Genomic DNA, 21,934 nt, shown 5'->3' on the forward strand with positions numbered 1-21,934 from the left:
GTTGTAATGTAAGAAGTTATATGGTTTTAGTTGTTTGTTGCTTTATTCGACGGGCGTCTCTGCCCGTTGTCGCTGCCCACAACGTCTCCGCTTGTCGCTGCCACCCACAGCGTCTTCGCCCGTCACCTCGTCGCCCAGTCGTCGCGTCGCCGCTCGTTTCCAGTGTTTTTCCCTCCTGCCACAGCCACCTCCGCTGCTCTTAGGTAAGACTTCTTCCTCATCCTCTTCCTTCTTCTTCTCAAGGATCTCTATGTCAAAACATAGAGGCCCCTCAAATTTAGGTTGTCTTAAACCCTGCACAGCTTGTGCTTGTAGTTTGCTTGATGAATTGATTTGTGCTGAGCCCAATTGGATCGGATTCTTAGAAGCTCAGGTTTCTAAGGTTAAAAAGGATTGTTGGGGGAAATGATGGGTGTTTTCTATAGAGGGGAAAGGATGATTGGTAAAATGTTGTTGATTTTGTAAACCACGCTTCTGTACACTTAACTAAAAACAAAAACACCACGATGAATAATATAAAACGAGAGTTATATATTAGAAGTAAATAAAAAGGGGATGTATCTGCCCATTGAATGAAACTTAGATATGTATTACTATGTGTGAGATTTTCTTTATTAGTAAAATAAAACCAAATTAACCATCTTTTTCTCTCCTGTTTCAACACCGCATGGCATAAACGTTTAATAATTTTTTTATTATTAGTATTAGTTTGAAAATGAGAAAGGAGAACCCAAGGGTGCGGGAATTGTCCGGACTGGTAAATACATGGAAGACTACTGATCTTCCCTTTCCTCCGCAAGCTGTTTAATTTTCTGCAGTTTAAAACTGGAACACAATCCGCAACCCCCTCTTACCGTATGCCCCTCATTTTCTTTCCCATAAATTCCTTTCATACTTTGTGTTCATGTGCATTTTCACATTAATTATGCTTTAATTAATGTGCTCTTATTCTTAATTCTCATTACTTTTAAGTGCTTTGCCTTTTTGGGTGACCTTAATTATTCGAACTGAATCCTAACCTTAAATTTTCAACAATCCTGAAGAGGATAGGGAGCTGCTTAGTGTGTGTCACAAAAACGAATTCCATCACTTTATGCTGATATTTAGGGAGGGGAAAAGTTCTTTGGTTTACTCTACCATTTCTACTTCTTCTTTTTTTTTGTTAGTGATTCATTTGTCCAAACAATTAGAATGCGTGTGGATCAGAGTTTTATTTGGATTAAGAATTTAGTTTGGAAGATTTTGTTTTAATATGATTAAAAAATTAACAAAAAAGCAAATGTTAAAATAATTTTTTTACTTATTAATTTAATATAGAAAATAAAAGAAAGTTGTAAAATGTTGTTGATTTTGTAAGCAAATATTCCATGATGCTAGATTAAGATTAAGGTATTTGGGCTATAAAAAGTTTGACTGGATTGACTCAGATTCGTATTCTATACTTCTTCTACTCCTGCTGTTGCTGCAAATTAGTATTCTTCTTCCATTTGGAAATTAGTTCCCTTTTGATTTGAGTGCTCTCTGTCTTTGGCCACTTTTTCCCTCTTTTTCTTCCTCGAGCAACTGACTTTGGTCCTTTGCTCCTCCTTTTCTATTGAAAATTTGGGGCTTTCTTTTTCTTCTATATATATTTCATGGACAAATAAAGATGGTGAGTTCCTTGGATTACCCTTACCCTTTTATTTCTTTGCAGTACCATTCAAACTCAGCCCTCTTCTGCCTGCCTCCAAAAGAATCAAAACCCTAATTTTTAATGTATATTTATGTAAGTAAGAAAATGATATTAACAAGGGAACCCAAATGTTCTTTCTCCCAAATAAAGAACCAAATGATAATATCTCTTCTTGTGCAGTTGAAATTTTTTTTAAAAAATTTTAACAATTTAATCTTTTTAGAAATAAATATTCTTCCATAAACAACAAGCCTTGACCATGAATTAATGACAAACCATTCTCCTTTATTGCTCTTAATTATCATAGTATCAACTATTTTTTTTGCTTCGAATTCTTTCTCATATGAAATCTTGTGCTTTGTGATTGTTGTGTTTAATTTGTTGCTCAGCTTACTTCAAATGATGTGGTTTTTTTTTTTTTCAAAAGCTCTATCCTGTTTAGCACCTTGGATGGCTGCACCATCTATAAAGTACGAGAAATGACATTATGATCCTTGGGTTCATTCCGATGGACCTATTTAGTTTAAACTATATCATTGGATACCATTAAAAGTCATAGCCTTAAAAAAAAGGTTGTCTGTAAAAGGTAAAACAAAATTTGACCAATGAAAAGGTTGTCTAATATTAATTATAGTGATCAACTGCTGATAAAGTTCAAAAGATAATCACACTGTTCATGTGTCCTGCTCGTCAATTGAATGATCTTTTATCAAGTAGTGTAGTAATTGATTTTTTCCAAAAGGGAAAGAATCATGGGAGCTGTATATAAAACTTCAATTTCTCATCTCTGCTTAATCTCTTATAAAGTGAGCATGAGCCTGTTGTGACTAGCCCACTATAAAACTTCAATTTCTCATTCTCTCCTTAATCTCTTTAATTATAGCCATTTAATTCATTCTTTAATAAGTAAACAGTTATGTTACATTTGGAATGTGCCAACACGAAAAGGGTCCATTATCACTTGAGAAAGACCAACATCACCTGAGAAAGACCAACAATGTTGTAGCCTTTTCTAAGTTCTTTCATTTTCTTCACCTACAGGTTTAATCATTAACTTGAAAAGTGCAAAATAAACTATAAAAATCAGGTCATCAATTGGTTTGGGTGCCGTGTAAGTAACAAATACTGCCCAAGTTCGTTGCAATGTACATTTTTTATATTGATAGTTTACTCATCTAAAGTCCTTTTTAATTAATAGATGAAAGTTATGTATTATAATAAAGAACCACCAACAAGTAAAGATTTGTACGCGTTGACATGTGGCCCCGATCAACGAGTTAACCGCTACAGCGATTGCATTGTCAATGGCTTCAATTTCATACGAAGTCCCTCGAACTGTATAGAAGAACCTAAAATTGTGGGTTGCGGTGTTAGGCACAAAAGGAGATGAGGAAGTTGACTACTTTGGTGTCTTAGATGACATTCTAGAGCTTCACTATGGAGCTAACAGACTTGTCCACATGTTCAAGTGTACCTGGTGGGACATTGGAAATAAAAAAAGTGGGATAAAGATGGATGTCTACTTTACTAGCGTCAATTTTAGTATAACATGGTATTAAAATGATCCTTTTTGTGCTAGCGACACAGGAAAAACAAGTGTTATACCTTAAGGACACAAAATTAAAGGGTGAATGACATTTGGCCTAAAAAATTCCTCCTCGAAGTTTGTATGATATTATAGAAGTCGCAGATGGGGAGAAGAGTGACAGCGATGATGCTTTCCAAGAAGATCAGCCATCTGTTAGTGCAACAATGCACTCCGTTATCAATGTTACCGAGGAAGGAGCCGATCCTATACCATTGAATAGGGTTGGTGCCATGACTGAACACATAAGAACTGTTGACATTAGAATTGAACCCTCTGTATACGTTGACTTCATCGACAATGATGAAACTGATGGGGAAGATTAAACTATGGTTGAGTACTGTAGTGAAGAGGAAGACACTCTAGAAAGTGAGGATGATACTGATATTGAGGAAGTATAGGGGGTAAGCTTGTTATGTTGTCACCATGTATTCATCTAATATCCAATCTTCTTATATTTACTTGTGAATTATTTTGCAGACATGATACCAGGAGGTCGTCGTCGCTTACTTCAGTCTAGGCTATCCATGACATCATCCCGCGAGGATGATGGGTCATCCTCGAGAGCGATAGAGCACGTCGGTGCTGATGCAGCACCATCACCGTTTGAGCCCTTGGGACCCCAGCCTGACATGGATCCATCAGTTAGGGATCAAGCCCAAGGTGAGTTACCCACCATAATGAGCAGCGTTGGTAAGGTTACGAGTATTTGATTTAGAATAATAAATTTATTGTCATTTCATGTGTATGATTATCGTATTGTTCTTTAACTCTTCTTTCAGCATCGACCTCTATGACGCAGACAACGAGTTCAGGCCATGGCGCAGCGAAGAACATTGCGCTAAAGAAGCACCTAGAGAGGACTGGGCAGCGGATCCGTATCGACATTCCTCCAAGCTTCACAGCCCCGCTTGACAATTGGTGCATAGCCTGGTCACGGGAGCTTGGCATTATATATCGACAATATGCTCCAGTCACCTACTTCACCTGGCCAAAGGTGACGGAGGCTCAGCACTTGGTTCTATATGAGCGCATCTTGGTAAGTAACCCTAAAACATTTATTTTACTTTTAATATATTACCCAAAAGATTGTCTAACATTCAATATATATTTCATATGCACAAAGAGTTTGATATGGACATTTTCACCGCAGACCATGTCAAAAAGGCGGTGAACACGCAGTTGTGCTCTCAGTTTAAGACCTATCGCAGCAAAATGCACAACCATTTTAGGGATATGGGAGATGAGGTAGAAGCACACCCATACGATAAGATCTCCCTCGAGGATTGGCGGGTGGTGTGTCGCCATTTTTGCGATCCTAACTATCAGGTGATGTGTTCTATTAATTACAATAACTACTTTTTCATATTTATATGACTAATAAAAAGTCATTACATTTATTTTGTAGGATACCTATGAAAAAAAATGTTGCGAATCGCAGTAAACTAGATACGATGCATTGTAGTGGCTCGAAGTTATTCTTCAATCATCGAAAGGTAATTACTATAAAACTATCTAACCATTACCTGAAAAGTGTTATTTATATTGACACCCTGAATTAATATTAATGAACTTTTATGATAATGTAGCATGATCGTGTCATTAGCGAACTGGAGTCGAGGTCGGATCTTTATCAGATAACACATCAGAGGCCATTGGGGGAGTGGTGCCAAGGGGCGCAGAGGAAACATGTAACTCAAGCAGATTATTTAGTTCATTATTTTGTTCAAAACGTCAGTTGTATTCTTATTTCTTCATTTTCATCATTTTCATGACTGAAAATAAGCAAAGATGCTTGAGTTGAGGGATGCACCCGTTCTAGAGGGCAGTCAGTTGATGACGGATGATGAGATCTGCACTCAGGTGCTTGGTGAACGAATGGGTGGCTAGTTGAATGGTCTTGGGAGTGAATACATCGCCCCAACATCATCATCTTCTTTCAGTGCGGTGTCTTGTGCTGAGATTGAATGAGAGCATCGAGCCGCCCAGGCTTAAGCGGAGGAGATGGTTATCCAGATGCAGATGATGAAAGCGGAGAACCAGCAATTGAAAGAAAAGATGTCGAACTGGGAAACGGAGATCGAAGTCATGAAGAACTAGAAAGTGCAGATCAAAAAAATGATGCGTCAATCTCGTCCAGATGATGCAGGTGGCTCCTTTCATTAGAAGGTATGTAAAAGGTGTAAGAACTTGAACCGTGATATATGGGTTTAATTAAATAAGAGAGGGGCAAATTGGGGATTTAGCAGATTTCGTCGACGAAGCAAGAGTTCATTGACAAAGTCCATGTAAGTCTCATTGATGAAGTTCAGAGGCTCGTCAATGAGGAGAAGCTGAGAGATTTCAGGAAATAAGTAATATCAGGATTCGTTGAAGAATCCATCGTCTCGTCGATGAGCTATCTATATGACTTCGTCGACAAGGACACCATTTTGTCGACGAGGATGCCTGAGTCAAAGGGTTATAAATATCCATTCTCTTGCTTCCAAGCTAAGAAATCTAAATATCCTCTCTCTCTCTCTCTCTCTCTAGGAACTCGAAGGGGTCTCTCTCTCTCTCTAGATTTCTTCGCCATTCGTTGCTAGAATCGACGATCTGACGTTACCACGAGGATCAGAGAAGGATTCTCTACAAAACCTACGGATCGGAATCCCGTTTCGGAGATTTTTGGGTTTCAGCTTAAAATCGAGGTAAGACTCGGTTTTCTTTTCTAATCCAGTAGTTTGATAGAGGGCGAAATTTTGAGTATATTCTGTATTGTGTTTTGTAGATTTTGAGAATTCAGTTCGCAGTTAGGAGCCGAAGAGTTCGAGATCGGTCATTTTGGGGAAAGGTAAGGGAATACAATTTATATTAGTTATTTTCGAAATCGAACTCGGTAGAACGGTGGTTCATGGTCCCGTGTGCATTTTGGCTACTCATTTAGGGGAATCTGAAGGGTAAAATTAGGGGTTTTTCATGTTATAGTTTTACGAAAAAGGGGGTATTGGGTTGCATTCCTAGTTTTGTTGAAAATCGTTGGTATATTGTGATTTATACTATATATTGGGGATCGTCATGTCCTGACTTTGTTTTAAACTGTATAGGATTGGAAAACATGATTTTCGGATTACCAAATGGGTGTGGTATGTTTGATTATATGAGCATGCATGAATGTGTTATGTTGAAATGCAATAGGAACTGGGTTCCAAATTGTTCCAGGTACGAAAGAGTGTCCGACTCTATATCCGAGGGCATGTGTTTATCGCCTGCCATGTAGGCAAGAGTGTTCGGCTCTATATTCGAGGGCGTGGGCCTATACTAGTTGATCACTGATGGGTGTGGATCCACCAGTTAGCGTTGGTATGATGCCATGAGAGTCTGGGACTAGCCATGTGCTGATGGCACCGTATTCGCAAGTTGGCTACGGGCCAACGCCGTATGTTACGGACTAGCTTCGGGCCGAGGGGTGTGACGACATTGTGTAAATCATGGGTGTGCGTATGCGTGTGTGTGCATGTATGCACTGTACTGGAACTCTATTATGAGAATACTAGAATTGCATTAACTGTGTTTATTTGTTGTCATGATAACACTCGAATGCCACACACTAATATAACCTATATTTGCCTTACTGAGATGTGTCTTACCCCTGCTATACATACATTTTTATAGGTCCTTCAAGTAACTGAAACTAATGTCCTGGTGTTGGGAGCATAGTGGCCGGGGTACTGCAGGTAGTGCTTGGGTAAATGCTAGGACTTCTGTTTAGCGGGTTGCTGTTTTGGGGTATGTTTGGCACCTGGATGTACGTTTTGTGTGTATGGAGCCTGGGCTCCATTTTCTATAGACTCTGGTATGGTACTGTGCATGTATAGAAAGACCTTTTTTCGCTGTGTATATAATTATGTATGGATGCGTATAGGGTGCCTGGTAACCCCATGGGGTCGGACCCTCATCCATTATGCTGCATTGTTGTTATTTGTATGATACAGGAACATGTTAGGTTACTAATTCACCCCTGGATCCCATTTCCAGGTTCGGGGCGTGACAACTTAGTATCAGAGCTAACCAGGTTACTAGGTCTTGTAGAATTGGTTAGGTGTAGCTATGTGTACATACCAGAGTATAGGATGTTGGACATAGGTAGAGTTTGTTGAGAGTTGTTCCGTTGCTAGACCGGTACTTGTTGGCGGTATTCCGTGTTTTTCGTGGAATGACGATTTCAGTAAAAGCAGGGCAGATCATTGATGACTTTCGTGTCTGTGTGATAGGATAGACCTGGACCTGATAGGTGGTAGTTAACATAATTGTGTGTGTTAATTATTGTGTTAACTGTTTGTGGTATAGGAGTCTTAACCGATTCCTATTCTATTTCAGAATGGAGCCCAATGATAATAACTTGGGAAGTGGTTCTGAGGATACTACCAGTGATGAGTCTCCGTCAGTGCCTCGGGGTTTGACGAGGCAGGTTATGCGAGAAATCAAGCGGAGTGTGAGGTGACGTGAACGCTCTCCTATTGCTGCGGGGTGCACCATTGAGAGGTTCACACGCATGCACCTACCGACATTTGTAGGGGGAGCCGACCCAATTTTAGCGGAGGACTGGGTCGAGAAGACCAAGAGGATTCTGGAAGTCCTCCACTGTACAAATAAGCAGAGAGTTCTATACACTACCTTCCAGTTGTCTGGGGAGGCCGGGCGTTGGTGGACTGCCGTGAATTTGCTGGAGAAGCAGAGAGCCGGTGTTTCAGAGATGTCTTGGAGCCATTTTAAGGAGATGTTCTTTGAGAGATACTTCTTGGTTTCCACTCGTGATGTGAAAGCATATGAGTTTTCTGCTCTGTCGCAGGGAGATATAACAGTGCAGGGGTATGCAGCTCGGTACATTAAGTTGTCCTGCTTTGCGCCATGTCTGATCTCGAGCGAGTATAAGAAGACTCGGAGGTTCGAGAAGAGTTTGAGGAATGACATCCGCAGGTTGGTGGGAATGCTCTAGATCCATGAGTTTTCAGTTTTGGTAGACAAGGCCACGGTAATCGAGAATGACATCTGAGAGGATGAGGTGGATAAGGAAACGAAGAAGAGGACAGTACCTTCTAGTTCTCAATCTAGATCTCGTTAGGGATTGTGGAAGAAAAGGAACAAGGGTTCGGGTTACCGTCAGAATACCGAGCACAAGGGTTCTCAGGCAAATTAGACGTTGGATCGTTGTACCAGATGCCACAGATGGCACGAGGGTAAGTGCTAGTCATTTGGGGGTAATTGTTACAACTGTGGCCAGCCAGGTCACATATGTCATGATTGTTGTGCACTGAAATGAGACATGCCTGCATCTAGTGTGAATTAGGGAAGTAATTAGATACCTCGAGGAACCATTCAAGCGAATACAGCTCCGGCCAGAGTATACTCTCTTACTCCAGCAAATGCTGAACATGCAGGGAACGTAGTGACAGGTACCTTATTATTACTTTCAAATAAAGCTTCTATTTTGTTTGATTCGAGTGCGACCCATTCTTTTGTATCTATGAGTTTTGTGAAACTGTGTGGGGTTGAGACCTAAGATATGAATGAGGTGTTATCTGTTACTACACCATCTAGGAGTGTATCATTCTATAGGAGGATGTTAGAAGACTGCCCAGTGATAATTCAGGGAAAACTGCTACCAGAAAATCTTGTGATGTATGACATATTGGGATTCGATATCATTCTGGGGATGGATTGGTTGTTCTCCAGTTATGCTGTGATTGACTGTTATAGGAAGGTAGTAGTGTTCAGACCTCTTGAGGGCAGGAGTATGAATTTGTGGGATCGTGTGTGCGTTCGACGCCACAGATTCTATCAGCATTACAGGCAAGGAGGCTACTCTTGGACAGATGTCAGGGGCACCTAGCATGTGTAAAGGAATAACCACGGGATGAGTTGAGACTCGAGGATATTCGGGTAGTCTGCGAGTTCTCGGATGTGTTTCCAGATGATTTACCCAGTTTACCTCTGGATCGTGAGGTGGAGTTTGCGATAGAGTTACTGCCTGGCAAGGCACCGATCTCTAAAGCTCTATACCGAATGGCTCCAGTTGAACTTTGAAAATTGAAGGAGCAGTTGCAGGAATTACTGGATAGGGGTTTCATTCGACCTAGTGTTTCGCCTTAGGGAGCTCCAGTATTGTTTGTGAAGAAGAAGGACAGGTTGATGTAGACGTGCATTAATTACCGTGAGATTAACAAGGTAACTGTGAAGAATCGCTATCCTTTACCTCGTATAGATGATCTCTTTGACCAGTTACAGGGGATGCATGTTTTTTCGAAGATCGACCTACGGTTAGGATATCATCAGATGAGGGTTCGATCTGAGGATGTTGCGAAGACTTCTTTTCAAACTGGATATGACCACTATGAGTTCTTGGTTATGCCGTTTGGATTGACCAATGCTCCGATGGTGTTCATGGATATGATGAACAAGGTTTTCCATGAGTAATTGGACCAGTTCGTGGTGGTATTCATTGACAACATTCTGGTATACTCGAGGAGTTCGGAAGAGCATGAGGACCATTTGAGGTTGGTGCTACAGATTCTGCGAGAAAGGAAGTTGTATGCCAAGCTGAAGAAGTGTGAGTTCTAGTTGAATCAAGTTACGTTCTTAGGCCATGTGGTGTCTAAGGGTAGCATCTCAGTTGATCCTAGTAAGATTGAAGCGGTGGTCGACTGGGTAAGACCGAAGAGTGTGCAGAAGGTTCGGATTTTTCTAGGACTAGCGGGTTACTATCGTCGGTTTGTAGAGGGTTTCTCTAAATTGTCTGGACCTCTGACATGATTGACCAGGAAGGGGGTGAATTTTGACTAGACTAGTGATTGTGAGTAGTGTTTTCAGGAGTTGAAACATCTACTGGTTACTGCTCTGGTTTTGACCATTCCTTTGGGGGATGGTGGTTTGTGATTTATAGTGCCGCATCTCTAAAGGGTTTGGGATGTGTGCTTATGTAGGAGGGTAAGGTAATAGCATATGCTTCTCAGCAACTGAAATAGTATGAGAAGAATTATCCTACGCATGATCTGGAGTTGGCTGCTGTTGTATATGCACTGAAGATCTGGCGACACGACTTGTATGGTGTGTAGTGTGAGATCTTTACTGATCATAAAAGTCTTAGGTATTTCTTCACACAGAAAGAGTTGAACATGAGGCAGAGACGGTGGCTTAAGTTGATTAAGGACTATGATTACATCATTAGTTATCACCCGGGGAAAGCTAATATGGTAGCAGATGCGTTGAGTTGGAAGTCAGAGCATGCAGTAGTATCTGCAGTTGTAGCTCAGCATCATGTCAGATGAGATCTGGAAAGCCTTGGCGTGGAATTGGTGTCTGGTGATCATCAGGTTTTCATTGCTAGCTTGGTGATCTAGCCAACCTTGTTTGAGCGTATTGAAGCCGCACAGACTAGTGATGCGGAGTTAACTAAGATTGTGGAAAAAGTGCAGCAGGGGTTGGCTATGGATTTTAACATCTCTGATAGAGGTGTGTTGAGGTTTGGGACCAGACTGTGTGTTCCAAACGATGATGAGATCAGAAGGATGATTCTGGAGGAAGCACACTGCTCTTTGTATATGGTACATCCTGGTGGTACAAAGATGTATCGGGGCTTGCGCAAGACCTTCTAGTGGTCTGGTATGAGGAGGCAGATTGCTCAGTTCGTGGAGCAGTATCTGACATGTCAGCAGGTGAAAGCTGAACATTAGAGGCCGGTAGGGATGCTGCAGCCTTTGCCTATTCTGGTGTGGAAATGGGAGCATATTTTCATGGACTTTGTTACCGAATTGTCGCAAGTACTTCACGGGCAGAACGCTATTTGGGTGATCGTGGATAGATTGATGAAATCTGCTCATTTCATACCGATGAAGCTTAGCTATTCTCTAAGTAGGTTAGCAGATATGTATGTGCATGAGATTGTGAGAATGCACGGAGTACCAGTGTCTATTGTGTCAAATCGAGACCCAAGGTTTACTTCTCAATTCTTGGCAAGCTTGTAAGAGGCATTGGGGATGAAGCTTACTTTTAGTATAGTGTTCCACCCCCAGACTGATGGACAGTCAAAGATGATACAGATCTTGGAAGATATGTTGTGAGCTTATGTGTTAGACTTTGGTGGTAGCTGGATACAGTTTATGCCACTATTAGAGTTCACTTATAATAGCAGCTTCTAGGCTAGTATCGGGATGGCACTGTTCGAAGCTTTGTATGGTCGGAGGTGTCGATCTCCTTTTTGTTGGGATGAGGATGGTGAACGTCAGGTGTTAGGACCTGAACTTGTGCAGCATGCAATCCGAGAAAGGATTAAATCAGCTCAGAGTCGTCAGAAGAGTTATGCAGATGTTTGCCGTCGTGAGTTAGAGTTCGAGGTGGGAGGTAAGGTATTTCTGCGTATTTCTCCGATGAAAGGGGTGATGAGATTTGGGATGAAGGGCAAGTTGAGCCCGAGGTACATCGGACTATTCGAGGTTCTTGAGCAAGTGGGTCTAGTAGCCTACAGGATTGCACTACCCCCAGCACTCTTAAGGGTCCATGATGTGTTTCACGTATCCATGTTGAGGAGGTGTTGGATCCATCACATGTTATCAATTATGATGAGTTGGAAATTGGGGATACTTTAGTGTATGAGGAGATACCTGTTCAGGTTCTGGACTGTAAAGTTCAGAAGCTTCGTACCAAAGATACTGTTAGTGAAGGTATTGTGGCGAAACCACGAGGTTGAGAAAGCTTCTTGGGAACTGGAAATGGAAATATGCCGAAAGTATCCATAGTTGTTTTGAGTACTTGTACGTCATCCTGCTTTGGGTTGGGATAGGCAGTTAGTCATCAAGAGTGTGTATATTGTGAACTCTTGAGACATTTTATGTTGTAACCATGGTATTCCTCTGCCATAAGTGAGGGTATGTATGTATGTGTTATGTTCGGGTTGCACTGTAGTAGTCGCCAATTTTTCTCTAGAGTTAAGTGTTTAATTGTATATATGAGTTCATGAATGAGAGATTGCAAATTTCGAGGACGAAATTTTTGTAAGGAGGGGAGGTTGTAAGAATCCGAACCGTGATATATGAGTTTAATTAAATAAGAGAGGGGCAAATTGGGGATTTAGCAGATTTCATCGATGAAGCAAGAGTTCGTCGACAAAGTCCATGTAAGTCTCGTCAATGAAGTTCAAAGGCTTGTCGATGAGGAGAAGCTGAGAGATTTTGGGAAACCAGTAATATCAGGATTCGTCGACAAATCCATCATCTCGTCGATGAGCTGTCTATATGACCTCATTGACGAGGACACCATTTCGTCGATAAGGACACCTGAGTCAAAGGGCTATAAATATCCATTCTCTTGCTTCCAAGCTAAGAAATCTAAATATTCTCTCTCTTTCTCTCTCTCTGGGAACTCGAAGGGGTCTCTCTATCTATAGATTTCTTTGCCGTTCATTACTAGAATCGACGATCTGACGTTACCATGTGGATCAGGGAAGGATTCTCTACAAAACCTATGGATCAGAATCCCGTTTCGGAGATTTTTGGATTTCAGCTTAAAATCGAGGTCAGGTTCGGTTTTCTTTTCTAATCCAGTAATTTGATAGAGGGCGAGATTGTGAGTATATTCTATATTGTGTTTTGTATATTTTGAGAACTCGGTTCATGGTTTAGGAGCGGTAGAGTTCGGGATTGGTTATTTGGGGGAAAGGTAAGGGAATACAGTTTATATTAGTTATTTTCGAAATCAGACTTGGTAGAACGGTGGTTCACGGTCCTATGTGCGTTTTGGTTATTCATTTAGGGGAATCTGATGGGTAAAATTATGGGTTTTTCATGTTATATTTTTGGGAAAAAGGGGGTATTAGGTTGCATCCCTGGTTTTTTTGAAAATCGTTGGTATATTGTGATTTATATTGTGTATTGGGGATAGTCGTGCCTTGACTTTGTTTTAAACTGTATATGATTGGAAAACATGATTTTTGGATTACCAAATGGGTGTGGTATGTTTGGTTATAGGAGCATGCATGAATGTGTTATGTTGAAATGCAATAGGAACTGGGTTCCAAATTGTTCCAGTTAAGAAAGAGTGTCCGGCTCTATATCCGAGGGCGTATGTTTATCGCGTGCCATGAAGGCAAGAGTGTTTGGCTCTATATCTGAGGGCGTGAGCCTATACTGGTTGATCATCGAAGGGTGTGGATCCACCAATTAGCATCAGTACGATGCCATGGGAGTCTGGGACTAGCTATGTGCGAGTGGCGCTGTATTCGTGGGTTGGCTACGGGCCAACGCCATATGTTGCGGACTAGCTTCAGGCCAAGGGGTGTGATGACACCGTGTAGATCATAGGCGTGCGTATGCGTGTGCGTGCGTGTACGCACTGTACTGGAACTCTATTGTGAGAATACTGGAATTGCATTAACTATGTTTATTTGTTGTCATGATAACACTTGAATGCCACACACTAATATAACCTGTGTTTGCCTTACTGAGATGTGTCTCACCCCTGCTGTACGTACATTTTTACAGGTCCTTCGAGTAACCGGAACTAACGTCCTAGTGTTGGGAGCGTAGTAGCTGGGGTACTGCGGGTAGTGCTTGGGTAAGTGCTAGGACTTCTATTTAGCGGGTTGTCATTTTGGGGTATGTTTGGCACCCAGATGTATGTTTTGTGTGTATGGAGCCTGGACTCCGTTTTGTATAGACTCTTGTATGGTACTGTGCATGTATAGAAAGACCTTATTCCGCTATGCATATAATTATGTATGGATGCGTATAGGGTGCCTGGTAACCCCACGAGGTCGGATCCTCATCCATTATGCTGTATCGTTGTTATTTGTATGATACAAGGACATGTTAGGTTACTAATTCACCCCTGGGTCCCATTTCCGGGTTCGGGGCGTGACAAAAGGTAGTTTGTCTTTGGGGAATATTATTGTTTTATTTTAACTACATTGCACTAAACTACACTGCACAAACATCCACTATCCATTTTTGCTCATTACTTCAGTTTAATAGATGATTTAACTTCTAGACTACATGCTTAGGTTGATATATCTTGTGAACTGCATGTTGGTAGTGGACATTAGGACTGCATGCTTGATTGGAACGCGACCTGCATGTTTGATGCAGTGATGTGTATTGCCTGCTGATAGATACTTTTAGGTTGTTGCATGTCTTAATCTAAATGGCATCTGTATGATGCAAAAAATATTGTGAATTGCAAACTTTTGTGACTTGTAGGTTTGGGAAATGTTCTATTTATAGACGACATGTTGCCGAATTTTTTTTCACTTTTTCCTGAAATAATCATAGCCATACACCATATGCTCAAATGGTTAATGCAAAAATACCAACAAGTGCCACATTCCATCTTTTCCAACCACAACTTAACGTGGAAATACCCTCTAGAGATTTAGGGCCTTCACCCAAGGGGGGACACAATTCATACTTGCTTAAATTCCACAATTCACAACTACAACAACATATGGTGTCATCTATTTCACATAATAACAATTCAATATATGCATACATAAGCTTTGACATAGCAAGAAAATCCATCATCCTTACAAGATGAAAATACATGCCCAAGACCTTACACTTGGACATACATCGAGACTCTCACACAAGACAATAAATATGGTCGCACACTAATGTACCTCACAAGTACTACAAGATAACACTAAGCATTCTCACTTACAAAACACTTCCATGTTGCCAACACACAACACACACTTACAATTCTTTCTTGTACATGTAGCACACACAATTTCTATTGTTTGCGCACTCAAATTTTTTTCCTACGCACAACACACACAATTTCCTTGTGCTTATCTAACTTCAGTTTAATAGATGATTTAACTTCTAAACTACATGCTTGGATTGATATATTTTGTGAACAGCATGCTGGTAGTGGACATTAGAACTGCATGCTTGATTGGAACGCCGCCTGTATGGCTAATGCAGTGATGTGTATTGCCTACTGGTAGATTCTTTTAGGTTGTTGCATGTCTTAATCTAAATGACATCTATATGATGCAAAAATATTGTGAATTGTAGGTTTGGGAAATATTCTATTTATAGACGGCATGCTGCAGAAAATTTGTTGACTTTTTTCCAAAATAATCATAGCCATATACCATATGCTCATATGGTTATAGTGTGCTGAATGTTAAAACATTTTTGAAAGAATGAGTGAACTTCAAATGAACTTTGAACTTCATTTCTAAATTTACTTTTACATATGCTAAGTGAAAATTCTATTAATCATGGACTCATTTGCATTATTTGATTATTATAGTTATTTTAGAGTCCTATGGAAGTAATGTAAACCTTAAACATCACAGTCTATTTTTTCATAGAACTATATTCTGATATATATTATTTATGGGATGCATGAACATGTTACATTATTTAATGCTTATTATATGAAACTCTTATGCACTCGTAAAATTCATTATTGGTTGGATTATTGTGAACTGTTTATTGTAAACACCTAGGTTTAGAGCACATCTTTATGGAAAATGTCATATTTAAAGGAGAAATGCTGCCAAAATTTTTCAAAAAATGTATACTAATTTTTTTTTTAACGTTCTTAATTTGTAGGGTTTGCGATCGTCACAACATCAGCACGATGTCATGCACTATAGTCGGATGCAACTTTTGACTTTTTTTGTTATCTGAAATAGATGAAATTTCTATATTTGAATTTGAATTTGTATAATGTATTTGTATTTAAATTTTAATTTGAATTTGTAATAATTTTTAAATTTTTTAGCAATTATGGTTTAATGTTATGTATGCGAAAATGTAATTGTAGATTTTTACAGGAATTAATAATTGGAAAAAAATTTAATTTAAAATTATTAGTGACGGTTTTAAAACCATCACTACTAATTGTCCAATTTAAGTATTAGTAAAGTTTTCAAAACCAACATTAATAGTAGGGTAGTGACGCTATTAATATTCGTCACTAATAATTGTCTTTTTTAAAAAGTTTTAGTGAAGATTTCAGAATCGTCACTAATAATATAGTATTAGTGACGATTTTAAAACCGTCACTAAAGCCATAATATTAGTGACGGTTCTGACATTCGTCACTAATAGTTGCGTGTGAGCAATAGTGACGATTTTCAAACCGTTACTAATAATAGAGCATTAGTGACGAATTTAAAACCGTCACTAATACTATGGCTTTAGTGACAATTTTTAACCAAACTGGTATAGAATTTATAGTGATGATCTTAGGTTTTTAGTGATAGTTTTAATCTGTCACTAATACTCTATTATTAATGATGATTTGAAAATTCGTCACTAATAAGTATTAGTAACGATAGATATAGTGACTAATTCAAAATCGTCACTAATAACCTTATTTTTTGTAGTGAGTATATCACTAGTAATCTGATTTTAGAATAAGGATTTTAGTAGAACAGATCATATTTTCGTGAGAAACCAGTAAGAACACACGACTGCTCGTTTCAAAAACTTTCACCGGTATAAACTAGGTTTTCAATTCGTATGTATGCCATCTCTTGCCTTAATGTGCGAGAATAATACATATATATAGTGCACAGGAGTTTCTAAATGTTTTCTCTAATTTTTCTCAAAGTTTGAAAACCATTCAATCAAATTTGGAAACAAAAACTAGCGTTGTTAACAGTTTAAACATAAACATCAGTCGACTGCACACAATGGGTCAGTCACAAGAGCTCTTTTAAAATTAGTGCATTTTGAAAGTCAATACTTGGTCAGTCGACTGGTCTCGATAGGTCAATCACCTATTCCTATTTTGTTCATTTAAAAACAATGCCAGTAGTATATCAATCGTTTGATGATAAAACATCAATCGCCTGACCACTTGGCAACTTAATGTTTTTCAAAGTTTGGTTCCAAAACTTAAATGTATAACTTGGAAAACTTATTTGAGACTTTATGAAAATATTTTCCATGTATAAAAATAGGTCTTTAAGTCCATGATATATCCTAAGAGGTTCAATCATCAATATTGAAATTTGAAGAACTTACACGAGACTTTGACAAGATGAATCTATCCAAGTTCCTAAGTCTTCATGTTGTGAAACTTCCAATATTCTTCTGAGCTTTATTCACTGCTTCAATAAACTTCATGTCCATCATGACTTGAAACTTTATATCCATCATGGCTCACAACTTTAAGTGTAAATATCATTTAAGTTCTTTAAGCATGTTCACTTGATTTCATAAAAACACTTAAGCCCTGAAACTTAACTTAAACAAACATGCTAAATAACATTAATTTGTTATCATCAAAATGAGATTAAGCCTTGTTAGGCTAACAAGAAAATTTTAAGGAAACAAGAAAAAAAAAACTTGGTTAAAGGAAGAGCCAACATTGGAAAGGAAGAAATGAAAAATCTCTTCAAGTAAGAAGCAAAATTTTCAAAAATAAAAAAGAAAGGCAAAAATCATATAACAAAAGAAAGTACAACATCAAGGTTATACCTTATGTAGGTGATCCCCAGAAAATAATCTTGATTAATTGATAATTTTGAGCCATGTAAACTTTTCTTTCTCTGTCAAATAACCTTATCCCACATTACAATCCAAATGAAAAATCCTGACCTGATTGACATGAGTGTTTACCTAAAATGAATTGCCAACAAAAGTCATGCTTGAATGTATTACCTAATATTGGAAAGGTACATAGGTAGCTTGTTCATCATAATAAGTTAGGTCAATTTGATGTAACAATAGGGGGAAAAGGTCATCTTTGGGGAAGATATTTTGAGCCATAGTTTTCACTTTTCTTAAACTCACCTCAGCCTATGTTTTGTCCAGTGTCTTGAAGTCCACCTTGATGTCAAATCACTAACGAAGCACCTTGTAAGGCATGGATCACATTCAAATATTCAAAGTGTGCCAAGAGTCATAAGAAGCTGAAAGCATCATCAAAATATTGTCAAATTCTTTACTAGAAAAACCCAACTATTCTAGACACCAAAAACTTGAAAAGGCAATATCTAAGCAATGCTAACTTTTGATGAAAACCAAAAATAGCGTCAAAACGTTCTTAGGAAACAAAAAAAAAAAGGCAAAAAAAAGCAAGAAAATATATATTGATAACATAAAGGAGTTTATGCAACAAAATTATTGGATAATTGTAGTGATATTCGATGGAAAAATCTCTAAAGCTTGTATCTTTTGCTTAATTGATGGGGTTTTCAGGCTAATACTAAAGGGCATAGGTCAAACTTTGGTAAAGCCATTATTTATCAAGCCAACCTTGAAACTTTGCAAATAAGCTTAGGTTTGGTTCTCAAGTTCCATAATAATTTACTCTAATTCGGGGAGCTTGTTTTTAGCATATTTGATTATTAAAATTTGAAATGAATCAAAAAAGAATAAGGCATGTATATTTTGGGTTAAATACCATTCCATTGCATATAGAATCCCTTGATTATAATACACAACACACTGAGGCAAATTTTGTAAGCTAAGAAATGGAGGCCTTGATTACAACAGATTACGATAGTTTTTTGTAAACTAAAAAATTAAAGTGGTAGGCTCGCCAAGGCTTGGGTCCTTAACTACCAAAAATAATATTTATAAAACCTAACTATCCCAAGTTCAGTAGAAAGTGGGTAAGTTGGGTATCGATACATGGAGACTAAAAGCGCAGTTATTACACTTCCAAATTAGTTTACTAAAGCCTTGTTATGAAAAAGAAGTGAAAGATGGTATTTTGCAATGGTGATTATCTAACAACTACTGGAAAAGCATGTAATTGAAAGCAAATAAATCTAAACTACTAGAGAGCAAGTAAATTTCTAAGTTACCCTACTCCTACAAAGTGATACTGTGGTCTGAATCAGACGCTGGACGCCATGCTTCTAACTACGCTCGTCCAGACTTCCATAGAAGTACTAACTTGAGTGGGCCAAAGCAGGAGAGGGGCGATCAAGGGTACAAGGTAGCAAGGGTGTACCAACCGTCCGGAGCACGGTTGGGAACCAGAGTATACCCTGTCTCAATGATAACAAATACCTCCGCGGTTTCATAGCTGACTATTTCCCTCTAACTGATGCGTAGCAGTGCTTATCCTTATCTGCAATCTTTCATCAAACACACAACAAGTAAATGGAAAGCAATAAATTGAAAGCAGTAAATGAAAGCATGAGTAAAAAGATCATCCCTTTATCATTCAAAATGTCTGTCACTAATGCCAGAAGTACAAGAGGAGATTATCAAATATACACGATTGTTGTATGAATACCACCAGTTGTCACAGGCCGTCAGACACTCCATACGCGAACCGAAACTACTCTACTCCTACTCAAACTTGGCTTTCAATGACTTCCTAGGTCTTTCACTAACGTAAGAAAGGCCAAAGAGGAACCTAGAGCTTGTGTTCGTAGCGAATACTTATAGGCTTTAGGGTTTACAAGGGTTGTTTTACAAGTTAGGAAAGTTTGCAACAAATCTCGCGCAGCAGATCGTCGTTGTCGACCAAGTCGCTCCTCTGGTGTTCTTGTGCATGCCCTAGTCAGATCTCACGAAAATCAAGATTCAAATCTTCAATATCTTTGACTTCATCGCGCCTCAGGGTCTTGATGGTCAAGACTTGCAGTATCTCGATCTTCAAGAAATCTTAGAATCTCGACATGGTTGCCCCTAAAGGTCTCTTAGTTGAACATTCATCGAGACTCTCGATACTTATGAATTTTAGTTTTGTCTCGATATCTAGTCGTGGTCACCCCATCGGGTCACTTGGTCAAGAATTTGGTCAAACCTTGCAGCATTCTGATCCTAGCCTGAACCTTGGAGTCCGCAGTGGAAGGCTAGGTCACCCTTATGTGTTGTTGGTCGCGCCACATGGTCGAGCATCATCCTCTTGTCTATTTATGGTTTGAAACTTCTGGAGCTTGGCTGAACCTCTGAATTCGAGCTTTGAATCCTCCAAATCCTCCTTGGTTTCTTGTAATGCCCAACTCCATGGTTTTAACCCGTTTTTCTTAAAAAGACAAACAAACCTTGTATAACTCTAAACAATGATAACTCTGGGTAAATACAAAATAAAATGAGGATAAACAAAGGTAAATAAGGGTCTAAAATCATGTATTTTAGGTACTCAATACAACCCCAACTTACACTTTGCTAGTCGTCGAGCAAAGTAAAATCTAAGAAAACTACCAAATCCTACCTATATCCTCTTTTGCGGGAAATATGATTGCATTTACCGTATGCAACAAGGCTTTAAACCCCTAAATTGATCCTAGTGGATGAGTTCTAGTCTTGTGAGGGTTTCCAGAGTGATACCCACAAACACCAGTTTAAAATATGGAAACTCATGCAACACAATCATACTATTTTACATACTGATTCCTTTATACACAACTCTATTATACACACACTTCGCCACGTTTTAATCATACAAAATTCAACATAACACAGCTATTTCAAGACACCACTCACAAGGAATCAACCCATGGTTATAATTCAAAGTTAATATTAGCATGTAAATCCAAGTATGGATAGGCCACGTCACAGGGCATGTGTAAAGGATATGATTTGTCTCACTCAGAATGCTCAGAAGCACCAACAGAACGATCGTCTTGACTCAGATTCATTGGTTTATTCCCTCAAAATTCACTTGAGAAAATGGGTTCACTCTTATATGTGAGGAATAATGTCATGATCAAATGTACCACATATTTGAAGAACTAACGTTAGAAGTGTGGAGTGGACTAGTCTTATAGGAAAGGGATCCAGCCCTTATTGAGGTGTCAGGTCCTTCGCCCTAGCATCTTCTTACTCACTCTCCACATTTAATCAAGACCACCTAGAGAAACTTATTCCCAAACTTGCGTGAATTCAACAAATGCATTGGTTGGAATATCCTTCATACGTGCAGATTCGTAGTGTGTGTCCTCGGCTTGACCTTTTTATCTTTTCTCAGAGCAGGTGTATATTTTTGTTTTCATTTTTCTCTACTCAGGTTTCTCTTTCTTTTTCATTTTTTTCCTTACATGGTCAGTTAAGACAATCATCACATTCTTATTTTGTCTTCATGTTTCCAATAGGAATGTAGCTCGAACAGGAGTCCATGGAAAAAGTCAGTCTCTAAGGGTGGCTTGACCTTTATGTCTTAAGTAAGCTACAAGACCTAGGATTATGTCTCCCCACTTGATGTCACCTCTAGGCTAGCAAATACAAGAGCAAAGACTAGTTGTCAAAGGAAATCCAGTAAAAGAAGAAAAGTTGAATTTTATAAACTTATAGTTTGACGTCAAAAACTCGAGCAATGAACGAATGACTCAACAGTACCTCACAAGGTGTCATAGTCTCCATGGTTGTTCTTTCAATGCTCTCAAGGAACCCTAAGTGTTAAAAATCACATGTAAATATGTTTTTAGCCCCGTGAAGTACCATGTAAATACTAGAGTTTACATTGTAGTATTAACTTGAACATACCCCTAGTCAATGACCTAGAGTAATATCAAGTTGTCGGCTATGCTATGTGATCTTTACACAACTAATTTACTACATTGTTGGTGAGCATAATGAAATCATATAACTGAAAAGCTTATGTATGTAACACTAGGTTATATAGGTGTATGTAGAGGGCATAAAATATGTTAGCATAGTTCACTGAAATTTATTTTCAAAAATTTTAAAATTGTGTCATTTTTGTGCATGAATGTGCCATGCAGT

At 38.9% G+C, this 21,934-nt stretch overlaps 1 protein-coding gene across 1 annotated transcript; it reads left to right on the plus strand.

Moving 5' to 3' along the window:
- The first annotated feature begins 50 nt into the window (after positions 1 to 50).
- Positions 51 to 16,061, plus strand: LOC131148925 (uncharacterized). Its single transcript, XM_058098887.1, has 5 exons — positions 51 to 203; positions 3,738 to 3,920; positions 4,040 to 4,296; positions 4,411 to 4,753; positions 15,848 to 16,061. The coding sequence occupies exons 2-4, from the start codon at positions 3,740 to 3,742 to the stop codon at positions 4,429 to 4,431; spliced, it is 459 nt and encodes a 152-aa protein (XP_057954870.1). The 5' UTR covers positions 51 to 203; positions 3,738 to 3,739; the 3' UTR covers positions 4,432 to 4,753; positions 15,848 to 16,061.
- Positions 16,062 to 21,934: the final 5,873 nt, after the last annotated feature.

Source organism: Malania oleifera, chromosome 2 (genome assembly GCF_029873635.1).
Source record: "Malania oleifera isolate guangnan ecotype guangnan chromosome 2, ASM2987363v1, whole genome shotgun sequence".
Lineage (NCBI taxonomy): Eukaryota > Viridiplantae > Streptophyta > Magnoliopsida > Santalales > Ximeniaceae > Malania > Malania oleifera.